The 12,243-nt window shown below is 41.8% G+C and overlaps 1 protein-coding gene across 1 annotated transcript in view; it reads right to left on the minus strand.

The window, feature by feature from the left end:
- Positions 1–6,645: 6,645 nt before the first annotated feature.
- Positions 6,646–12,243, minus strand: part of LOC104965278 (mediator of DNA damage checkpoint protein 1-like) — a 31,493-nt gene continuing 25,895 nt past the window's right edge. The window contains exon 7 of the mRNA XM_010794235.1: positions 6,646–6,806. Coding sequence (XP_010792537.1) covers positions 6,646–6,806 — 161 coding nt within the window. The remainder of the gene's footprint in view (positions 6,807–12,243) is intronic.

The following is a 12,243-nucleotide window of genomic DNA, read 5'->3' on the forward strand; positions in this document are numbered from 1 at the left end:
AATCTACCACGGGGCATAAACAGAGGGGCAACCATGGCAACCATGCTCGGGGGTCTTCTTCACTGCTTTTGGTGTATTTTGTGGCGAAAGTACAGCGCCACTTACAGGACCGGCATATGTACTACAGCGTCTCCAGCAATCCCGAGCGGTCTCGTGTGTACGGAAGACTTTTTTCGTTTACGTTTCGTATGCGTTTGCGTGTAAATGGGGTCTCAGATGGTCTCTCTTTCGCACTGATAGACAGGCTTTGACGATTGCTTCACTGAAGATACCACCAATCTCAGCACGGCCTAAACTGGGCGAGGAGCATGCTCATCCTTGACTTCATCCTCCTCCTCCTCCATCTTCCCTCTCCCCGTTCTGCTCTGCGACTGGGTCACATCATAGCAGAGTTGCTGGCCTTGTGTGAGGAAATTTACAGCCCGATGCAACCATCTGTTATGTAGCAAACGCATTATGTTCCAGCTCCTTCACCTTCTCCAACGCGCTGCTTTGTATTGTTAATGCACTATTAGCATTCATGAAGGTATTTACATGCATTCACAAGCCACGCTGCTGGTATTTATAACCCACATTGGACACAGCAAAAAGTTATGGCATTCTAGAAAGTTATGATGGCTCTCCTTAAAAGGACCATCCACCAAATAACTCTCCTGCAATGTGAAAAACATGAGTGGTGAACTTTTTATTAGCATTTCTCTTCTTTCTGTTTTTGATTGGCAGTGGAAGAAAGTACATTTACTACATTTCGGAGGGAAATATTTGAAATATTCCAATAATTAGTAGCGAACAACCGTTATAGTTTGTGACTTAACAAAAAACAATTAATCAGGGCACATTGTCATAATTAAGATGTTTTGAGTTTACTAGTAGTTGCCATTTCACATTTTTGGGAAACTTCCATTTAAATATTAGTTTGACGCCAAAATATTTTTGATATTTCACAAAACAATGGAAAAATGTCATCGTAAAAATTAATACAAATGTAGGTGGATTCCCTCTTAAATCCATCATCTCACGACTCTTAAGATTCAGTGTGTGACCCTTTAGAGGGGTGCGCCCCTAGGTTAGGAAACACTGGAAATCGGCTTACTGTTCATAAAAATGTTCAAAATAGCTCTCCATCAAGCAGATTTACCTGTAAAAGGTGGCATATACTTTGATGCCTCAGAATTATTCATCTTATAACATTATGAAACAATCAGGCACAGGGACCAGAAAAGTACATTTTATTTTAATACTTAAAGTTGTTTGCTTTATAATACTTCTGCAAATTCCTTAAGTAACTTTGAAGACAGGATTTTAACTTATATTGGGCATTTTTTAATTGTTTTATTGATACTTAAAGGGGACCTATCATGCAAAATGCACTTTTTGGTGTCTTTTATATCTAAATATGTGTATATTTACCCTCTCTTTTTTCCTCCGTGCCCAAATTTCTAAAAACGGAGCTACAACGGAGCTGATCCAGATTTGCGTCCGATATGACGTAATATCGTAAATGTAGGCTGCATGGCTTTACACCCACGGCCCTATCAGAAACGTTGCTATCAGAAACAATGCCCAACTGTTTTGGACGTAATATGGTCGGTGCATGTTTACATTAGCATCGCTAACACTCAGAGCTAACCTGTACTGGATAGAGCATGTGTGTGTGAAGAAGCAGGAAATGAACTCACCCTGTGGTATAACCGGCAAGAGAGAAAGCCTTTGAGCTCCATACTGTTTCAGAAATAATTCTTGATAATCCATGATATGGCGTTTCATCACCGCAGAATCTGCCGGTAGCATATCCCGCATGAGCTCAGCCCCCTCCTTTTCTAACCCTAACCCTTTTTTTAAGCGTTATACCCCAAATCAGCACTTTTTTTTAGCATGGGCCCCTGGCTGGCTCTGGGCCCCGGTCTGTTGCACCGGCTGCACCGTCGATAGTTACGCCACTGCCCGGCATATGTACTACAGCATACCCAGCGGGTCAAGCGGTCTCATGTGAACGGACACGTTTATTGAACCGATTGTGTGTGAACGGAATACTTTTTTGATATCGAATTTGGTTAATTTTCGTTTCCGTTCCCGTGTAAATGGGGCCTTATTCTCCCAGTAGGTCATGACAGTGTGACAGTAACTAGGATCCTAAAACTGAAGCAGTGAAATGGAATTCAGCCATGAATTATTTAATTATTTACACCTGTTCTTTCCAATTGGCTTTGTTTTATCTTACCTTTTTTAGTCCACACCATGTATATTGATCCTTTGCATGTGAAGGTTTATGTAAAGTTGCTATCCTATACAAGGGTGTAACTTTGGTTTGAGAAGTGGGGGGGACACAAAACAGGGGGTCCTCCGCAATGAAACATTGTTCTCGATTTAATTCCATTTCCTGCCTTTCTACAAATATATATTAAGGACTATGGTGTTAACTAATCCAAGAAAAATGTGTAGTGTGTATAATGAGTGTGCAAACTTATCTATCCATGAACCTGTTTTATTTGTGATGACCTCACATCCTATAGGGGGGTCCGGGGGCATGCACCCCCGGTAAGATTTGTTTCTTTAAATTGAAGTTAAAGGCATCAATCTGGTGCACAAATTAAGAGATTTATGGATACAGCTCTCAACACTCATATGAAACAGAACTGTATATATTGAATTACTCCAAAAACCATTAGAATATGCTCACAACCAATAACACATCATTGATATACTCCTCTCTCCTATCTTTATCTTACCTATAGTCTGCATTCTTTCTTTTTATTTATGCATATTTTACTAATCACTTCCCTTTCAAACTGTGTTTTTAATTTTTTACTGACATTGGAATTACTTTTTAACTTATTTTGAACAACTATATTAAATAAATGGAAATATTTGTTTTGACCAAACCGTTTGAGACCCACTGAGATAACTAAAGTTTACAATCACTCAGCGAGTCCTTTACCTCCCTGAGCTGATGTTATCTCAGCCTCTCAGTCCGACAGGAGAGGACTCTCCCTCTCCTTATTGTTGAAACAGCTTCTAATCTAATCTCCGAGCTAGCACCAGATGCTAACAACAACAACCCCTGTAACTCTCTCTCTCTCTCTCTGTCTCTCCCTGTCTCTCTCTGTCTCTCTCTCTCCCTGTCTCTCTCTGTCTCTCTCTCTCTCACACACAAAATGCGCTCCTGCCACACACACACACACACAGACGCTCCTCCGTGACGATGACCACTTGCGTAAAAAAGAAAAAAAAAAAATTGAAAAGTGGGGGGGACACAAATGGGATTTTGAAAAGTGGGGGGGACATGTCCCCCCTGTCCCCAGTGGAAATTACGCCCATGATCCTATATCATAATTATGTAGCCTAGTATCACTTCTGATTATACCAGTTTTACAACTCTAAATGTGCATTGGATCGTGTTTGGGACTTCTAAAAGATTGAAATATGAATGTACACAGCTGTAATTCTCAAAATCCAGTCGTTAAACATTAACGTCGTTTTCAAAGGATGGTAAACATCCTCTAGTTTGTTAACAGCTTGTAAGGGAACAGTGTTAAATATTTGACCAATAGCTTCAAAGATTTAACACTTTACTAAATTGTAATTATCTGACACGCTGATCTCCCAAATCAGTACACCACAGTGACTGAATGAGCATAATAATGGTCCTGAACATTATGGAGAGATGAATTACTTTGGCCCGCTGGCATTTAGCGGGATCCTCCTCTGTATTCTGGAGACGTTTCCTCTTTCCTCAAGGCCTTCGGTGGCTGATATTCTGCTGGTTGGGTGAGGCAGCAAGCTAATACGACCATGGTAGCTTTTACTGCCACATCTATTACAGTGACTAACTATCTAATTTGTCCTTCTGACCAAACAACAATGGTGGCTGGCGGAGGATTCTACAGGCCCGGCTGCAGTCGAGGTGGACGGCAGTCACATGTACGGAGGAATGTCGGAGTACAAGCATGAGTATTTCATTGGGTCATTACCGGGTCCCATTGTCATTATTTTTCGTCACCATTAAAGGCTTATTGCCTCTTTTTTAATTAAGCAAGTTTCTTAATTAGATTTGCAGCATTCAGGCCTACAAACAGCCTGTCGAGGTAATGAAGTAAACGCCCAGGTTTATGGAGAGAGTGGATCAAACGAGTGTTGTGTGCATGTGTGTGTGTGTAGGGGGATGGCGGGTTCCTGCTCTAGAGTGATGGTGATCGTGGCTTATGCTGTTGCACAGTGATAAATGCACTTGCAAGGCGATGGCCCCCGAAAAAAGCTTTACAGCGAGGCAAATCGTTTTTTCCTATTAGTCACCATTGACATCCTATTTTAGTGCGGCTTGATCTAGTTAGTGATGCTGCAGTCAGACATTTGGCTGCCAAACATTAGCCTCATCTCTGCGAGGCATCACACGCTGCCTCACAATGAGGACGTGCCCTGAACGGCAACAACCCGCCGTCACAAATGGAAGGACAGAACCTATCCGTTTCTGTGAGATGTTTTGTGCGCTTGCATCTTTTAGCAGGGTAATTCACGGTGCACACGTCAATACATCATAGGCCTCTCTAAATTGAGCTTTGAAACACAAAAGGAAGGGCAAACAAGATGGACACAGAAATCAATCTCCCGCCTGATAACACAGGGCGAACGCACATGCTGCCGCTCAGAGAATTGACAAGGAGTCGGCATACGGCAGTATCTGTCTATCTGCCTGTGATGTCCTCCGAAAACAATCGTCTCTGACACGCCATACACGAGGCGCGAGGCAGGAAAAAGATAAGGCTATTTAGTCCTGGCCAAGCTTGAAGAATACCATACATGAATTGCCTCACAGAAATGGAAAGAAGTGAAAGAAGAAAAGACAATCGATGTGGACATTTGGGAGAAAATACCTCACGCTCAAAACCTTCGCAACAAATAGAAAGAGTATTCCCAGAGTGTTTTGCTTTTTTTGCATCGACTGTGCACTTTTATTTAATATATTTTTTTAAACTCAGATTAAACAGGTGAAGTCTGAAGCACCATAACGTCCACTTGCCTTTGTCTCTGTTGGTGAGAGAGAGGAGGGATGGCATGTTAAGAGCAGTGGCTATGTTTCTCTTGCTGTTGTGCAGACTTCATCTCATCCCTGCCTCTGAGCCACTATTGATCTGAAGCACATTAGTTCTGCACTAGGGGACTAAACAAGGCCTACAGAGCTCTGCCATAATCACGCAGCAGGCTAAAGATAGGCTTTTGGCCAGAGACCTCAGCAGAAAAGACTGGAGCAAAAGCACAAACACATGCAGGTCTGCTTAGGTCAGGCCCGCTAGTTATGGCCAATACCAATGTTGATATTGAACACAAGTTACTTCAAGATATGGTACATTTTTACAGTGCAGGCATCATTCAATTTCTTAAAACTTTCTTTAACTGCAATGATCTAAACCACATATTTGTAGCAAACAAAAGATTATGCCACTTCTTAGCTACCGCCTTTTTAAAGATATGTACTACAGATGGATTTTATGTGAAAAAACAACCTGTTAGAATTTCTTAAGCTTCTTTTAACCACAGACTTAATTTCAGGCATCTAACCAAAAAGAGACAATAACTGGAATGACCAAAATGCTTTCTCATTACCTGGTTTAGGGACTCGTTCCTGCAGCACTCCATTGGTTGTTTTGGCCAACAAAAGGCTTTGGAAGGGTCAAAAGGCCTTGGACTTCGATATTGGAGGTTATTTGTCCTACCTATGGTTAACAATGTTCTTTTAACCATGATCACGATCATTCACAATACCCATGTAGTGTTTGATTCAAAAAGGCATCACAGCAGTGTCCAATCAAGAAAACCTTTTATTTTTCTAACAGTGATTTTGAAGATACTGACAAATGATTTTGATGAGCCATTAAGGATGTCAGAAAAGGCTTTTGTATTGTTCTCAAAGGTAGTTACTCAAGATATTGTTTTGTCTTAATTGAGGATTGTTCAGCCCGGCCAGGAGATTGAGATGTATGTAATGTTGTTGAAAGAAAACAATACAGGCTTGTGTTGATTGCGCTCTCATTTAAACAAAGCAAACAAAGCTTTGAATAAAGAATCCATTTGAGGTGAAAAGGTTGCATCAATATTTTTTGGAGTTACGGTTGCCTCAGACTGTAAAGGGTTGCAAACAATCATCATTCTGCATTGACAAAAACACAAAAATAAGATGTTTACTTTAGTCATATACTTCATTACGTATATTCATGCTGCTGTGCCTGGTTCACATGTCACTGTCTCCTTACTGCAGGAGACTGAATGTCACAGGTGATGTTGTGAGATGTTCACAATGTGCAGAGATTTTCCGGACTGGATGCTTGAACTCAGCCTCGGATTTTGAGAGTAGGGATGTCTTCCAGAGCCAGATTCCCTTAGTGCCCCTAGAGAGAGACCTGACAGAAAAAAGCCATAAGACAAGCTTCAAAGGACACACCAAGATTGCCTGCCTCTCCTCCACCACATCATCCTTTCTCCTCCCCCCTTCCTCATCTCCCCTCCTTCTCCTCCTGGGTACATTTGCCAGCCATTCCCTTGAGGGGCTCTAAGATTGCCTCCAGTTGGATGGACTGTCAGCGGCCAGGGGGCTCTCCTCCCCAGACGGCCCCAGCACTGTGCCCGCATCGCTCTGATTTGCCTCACCAGCTAAAGCCCCAGGCCTGCAACCTCGCTGTGTGCCATCTGTGCCCGGTGGAAACCCGGGCTGGAGCACTCCCTCTCTGGGTAATCTTCCCGCCTTGCCCCTTTGATCAGAGTCGATAAACCAGGCATGGCTACAGGGAGGCCTGCTGCACCAAGCAGCCACCCTGGAGAACCATCAAGCGGGTTAGAGTAACACAAGCTGGATTGAAATGGAGATCTTATTTAACCAATAATTGGAAAAAAAGCTAAGTTAACCATGGTTTATTGGGACCTTTCGTACTGAACTTACTACATGAAAACCTTCCCATGAAAGTGTTTCTTCTGTGTACTTCAGGTATTTCTAAAAATGCCTCATTTGAGAAAAAGCTATCATAACCTGGGACTTTATCTTTCAACCTATTACCATAACACATTTCCTGCTAGGCTACTTTGTTTTTCTTTCAACATTTTGTTGCAGGATTTCACACAGAAGTAAACAAAAGCAGGATTCTAGTTTCGACACTACAGCCGTGGACGTTGTTGAATGAAATTATCATGCTAACATTATGTATTAGCTTTAGCTAGCTAGGCTAAGCTAATGCTATTAGACTGATGAGCTGGAACACTACAATACTTTTTCAAACATGAAGCCTTGACAAATGATAAAGCTACAGTAAGTTATCTTTATATCAACTCCATTAAAGCAGCCCTGGAGTTATATTTTAGCTTTGGTGCCCCTTATAATAAAGACATTTCTTGACTTTTCAAAGAGATTGAAGATGAAGGATAATGAGACAGAAATGTTGTATAAACCTATCCAAACCAAGTTAAGAGCCTGTGGTGGCCACAGAGCCACCAACTAAATACTCCTTATTTTAAGGCATGTTACAGTGTAATTGAACAGGTGTACACATTTAGGCAAGCATGAATTTACATTTGTTTGAGTTTTTTTCTTAAAACGATTAAGGTTTGATACCAATCCTGAGATTTCATGAAGTCATTTCTACTGCAAATTGTGATCATCAAAGAACTTCCCAGTTTGTTTCTCCTTCACATCCCTCTGCGACGTGGGTGGCAGCGACAGCGTCTCTCTCTCACATCAGCTTCATCCCTGCTCTCTTCCATCAACGTTTGCCATGTGGTTGGAGATGATCAGAGGACTGGAGAGGATTTGGTGAGAGGAGAGAAGGCAGTGCAGATGCCAAGATACTGCATGTGATCTGAGGGCTCACAGCTTTTTCATGCATCTTACATTTTCCCTCCAAGGAATCACAAAAAAAGGGAAAGGAGATCCAGGCTTGGGTTTGTTTTACACTCTCCCACTCAAAGGGAAATATTAATTATGTCCTTCCTCGGAAATAAAGAGACTGAGGGGGTCGAGGAGAGACGGGAGACAGGCAGACAGAGAGACAGGCAGGCAGAAGGAGAGTAAGAAGAGTTACAGTAGTTTGTCTCCATATGCGTGTGTTTATCTGCCTGAACATTCCGCAGTTACCAAACATGATCAGAGAACATCAGTATGATGTGTGTCTTGTCTTTTTGTATGTGATATGGACCTTGAGTCTGAAATAAAGATTGAATTGACATATGCTGGCAAATAATGGCCATATTATGGAGCAGCAGGCAACATTAGGGCATGGTGATAATGTATTATGCTGGGTGGGTACATTAGTTTGTCAGTAAGGCACGCTTTTAGTGCTGGCAGGTTTTTCAGTGATGTAATATGAGAACCAAATGAGAGTTATAATCACTGTGCGGGCCGAAGGAGGGGAAATGCATCACCATCACTGACGGATGCCTGGGATTTCTAATTGCTCATTCTGACAAATTGAGAATTATTTACAATCTACCCGCTGTTCTTTATGCAAAAGGGTCAACGTGACTTATCTTCAACCAAATAGAGGGAGTGAAAGAAGATGGCATCAATACTGTTCTTGTTTAGGTGGTTGCTTGGTTACAAGTGGACAAAACAATTGAGGTTAATTCTTAAAGGTTCTATACAGCATGAAGAGCATTCATATATAAGCAACAACTGAACAAAGGTATACTGGAGTAAAGGCATCCTGAGCAGAGAATGAAGTTACTCTTCCTCAGTGTTTTGAAACTCCTCTACCTGCGTTGTTAGCACTGTTAGCTGATAGTCGCAGGCGTCATGACAAAAGGTTGCCCAACAAAGAAATACTCTACTCATTCCAAAAGACCTATGGAGGCAGAGAAAATACAAAAAATGTTTACGTCCTTTCGCCGATATGACATTATTTAGTATTCAGAGACAAAGAGACAACAGCTTGCTAGCGACTCTGGCTATACGTTGACCTATATGCTAACTTCTTCATGATGACATGCTAACTGTTATAATGCTAGCCCTCTGATGTTTAGCAGGCATATAGGTTAAGCCTGTTGGCCATCATTGTTTAGCATGTTAGAAGGCTAATTATGAATGTTTGTACAAAATGTCATGGCTAAAATGTATAATATGTTGGACTTCCCAGTCGTACTTTCTTGTGAAATAAATCTGGAAATCAAAGAAAGCATGAAGTGCAAAGGCTGCAGTTTTAACAGTTAAAAAGTGTTGCAGGATTATGTAATATGTACTTTCTTTGTTTTTCTATATTCTCTGTCTCCCGAGCAATACAACAATTTGCCTGCCTTTCATGATGGGATTTTTCTTTTTCTTCAGAATGCTTCTAACCCTGAATAGAAACTAACAAGTACATAAAATAAATAAATCGCTGCGCTTTTTCACATGAACAAATAGCTTCTTTTTTTTTTCTGGAAGTGAGTTCACCACAATAGCCAAGGATACTGAGTGAAGACTGACAGAACAACTTGTTGTCTATTGAAGCCGACTCACCTTGGAAAAATAAATCATTGACAAGTGATTGTCTTTTTCTTTGTAGTGGACAATGAGGCGGATAGAGTGTCACAAACAAGTTCCTGAGACATGTTTTCAGATCAGACGAGGGAGAAAAGGGACAGGTCTCAATAAAAGAAGAAGATGTTGTCCGTCTCAATGGGGAAGTTGGAAAGTCGTGACCCTTGAATGTTTTAGAAGACGGACTAGTCACCTCTGGAATCGACTGTCCTGTCCCACAGTCTCACGATGCCTTTATTGATACATTTTTTGCGATGGCCATCACCGTCAGTGCTCTAAGCTACTCCACAATCTCTCAAACGCCACCTCCGCCCCAGCCCCCAAATCCTATCCACATCATCCTTCAATCTTCATCCTCCTGCTCCCCCGGCTTATCGATTTTCTATTTTCCCTTTTCTCCCCCTCCTCCCTTCTGTCCTCCAGCTCTCTCCATCTTTTCAAACACACTTCCAACAGTTCAGTGTGCCTCTTTGAGGTTTTTATTCTGTCTTTTCTCTCCTCTCTCTCTCTCTCTTTCACCCTCTTTCTCAATCTGGTCAGAGTTTCTCCTCTTTGACAAGGTCAAAGCCCCAGCCGTGCTCGGAGCTGCTTAAGGTTCGTAAATGGAGATGTAATGTAATAGAGTGGTCGGGTAATAGAATCTATGAGGGCTGGGTCCGATCTTGTTAGAGACGGACGGACTGGAATGGCTCCATCGGGGTCCTGAGCCATCAGCGGCCTGGATGGAGGCTTTGTTTAAGACTTTCATGCCAAGATATATGGAGAAACTATTTCAGGTATCACAATGTTTCATACATTTTAGTCATATGATGAAAACTGTAAAACATAGACATTGTTACAGCGGGATTATTATATTTTGATGGGGTTATAATAAGAGAGTATGCTACAGATAGAGTGTAAAAAGGACAAAGCTTTGTACGAAAGTCTGCTTTTAATGACCCATGTGAAACCAATAGTTAATGTTGAATAGTTGTGCTTAATTTTTTAAGCGATTTATTTAGTATGAAAAATGCCTTTTTTTTTTACTATTAAAGGTCACATGTCATGCTTTTCCGGTTATTACCCGTCCCCTTGTGTGTTATGAAGGTTTTTCTGCATGTAAACGGTGTGCAGAGTCAAAACCCTCAAAGTACACCCTGTTGCGAGTAAAACTCTAAAACAGAAAATACCTCCCCAAAACGCCTCGTTGGTGAAACGTCATCATGACGTCATCCATTTGATTCTTCCGGGTAAGTGCTTACGAAAGCACGTACCCGGAACTAAATGGGCCAATCCTTGGAGCCGTTACGTTACGCCCCCGCTGATTGGTCCAAATTGACCAATCCACACACACACACTCAGTGCAGGCAGCCCTGCTGATCTCTCCTCCCTGGCTGATAACAGACAGTCTCTGCAGACCCATTCTCACAGCGTTCATCAACCTATAAACCTTTTTTACTCAATATCAAGCCACACTTATTGTTTTTATTTCGGCTGTGACTTTGTGTGTGTTCAGGTTGAGTTTGGCTGTGTATCGCTAAATAGACCCTCCAGAAAAACGCGGGCAAAAATCCTTGATTATGCGGGCTAAATTCCTTGATTATGCGGGCTAGAATCCTTGATTATGCAATTAAACATGCGGGGTTTTTATGTGATTTTATGCGGCTGAAATTGCGGGAAAAGTTGCGAATATGGCGGACAAGTTCGCGAAAATAATGCTAAAATATGCGGGGGGGAAAACATATTGTCTGCTCACACAACAAACCTGCCACTAACGTTACAAAAAAACCCCTTTACTATCAAATTAAAGCACATTCAAATGTTTATTTATTGTAAAGAAATTGGGCGCCTATTTTTAAATCTCACACACACAGCACACCCCCCCCACACACAGGCACTTCTCCCGCCTCATTCTGTTTTAAATTTACTCGTTCGTATATCTGACCCAGCTTCAAATCTTGCTAGGCTACTCACCTCTCGTTTCTTGTAGCCTCGAAAGGGTTATGGAGGTTTGATGGCCTGCGGTGAACGTGAGTTGTTGGCTTTGCTTAGTCCCGGCAGGCAGCAGCAAGCACGCTTTCGAATGTTTGAATTGAATCAAAGTGGGTCGACACCGTGTCGATTTTCTCTTATGCTCAAACACCAGGGTGCACGGGGGGCAGAATAGTTTCCCCCGCACTTTTTTGGGCCGGTCTTTAGTACAAATGTTCGTGCGTAAATGAGACTGGATTCGATTTTCATCTTTGGGGGTTTTCATCTATCGTATTGAGGCTCCAACACGTTTCAGTACTCTAATACCAGTGTTGTTTACATTCTGTGATGCGGGCGAGGCTGATGACGTCAGCCGTCAAGACGAGTTAACGCTTTTTTTTCTTCCTTCAAACTTTGAGTGGACAAAATGGCGGGGATTATGGCGCCTTTGATATCTGGAAAAATTCGCAGCAAGTATTTTTCTAATGTTAGTATCACCTCAAAACAAACGGAATTATGATCAGTGGAAACTGGCCATGACATGTGACCCTTAAAATGGCATTTTGTTATGATTAAAAAGATGTACAAAATGATCATTCAAAGAACTTATTTGTATTGTTAACGGTAGTATGTACAGATGTGAAGTATTTTTAATGGTGTTGTGAACTTGTTAAGACACTGATAATGATATTGTTCAATGACAATGTTTGTGACTTCAATCCCTCTGTCTTGCTGATCAGTTTATCAAAGCTCTCCCGCTTTGCCCCCTCACGGCCCAACAATCACCTGCTTGCAGA

Source organism: Notothenia coriiceps, unplaced genomic scaffold (assembly GCF_000735185.1).
Source record: "Notothenia coriiceps isolate Sejong01 unplaced genomic scaffold, NC01 NC01_scaffold00037244, whole genome shotgun sequence".
NCBI lineage: Eukaryota > Metazoa > Chordata > Actinopteri > Perciformes > Nototheniidae > Notothenia > Notothenia coriiceps.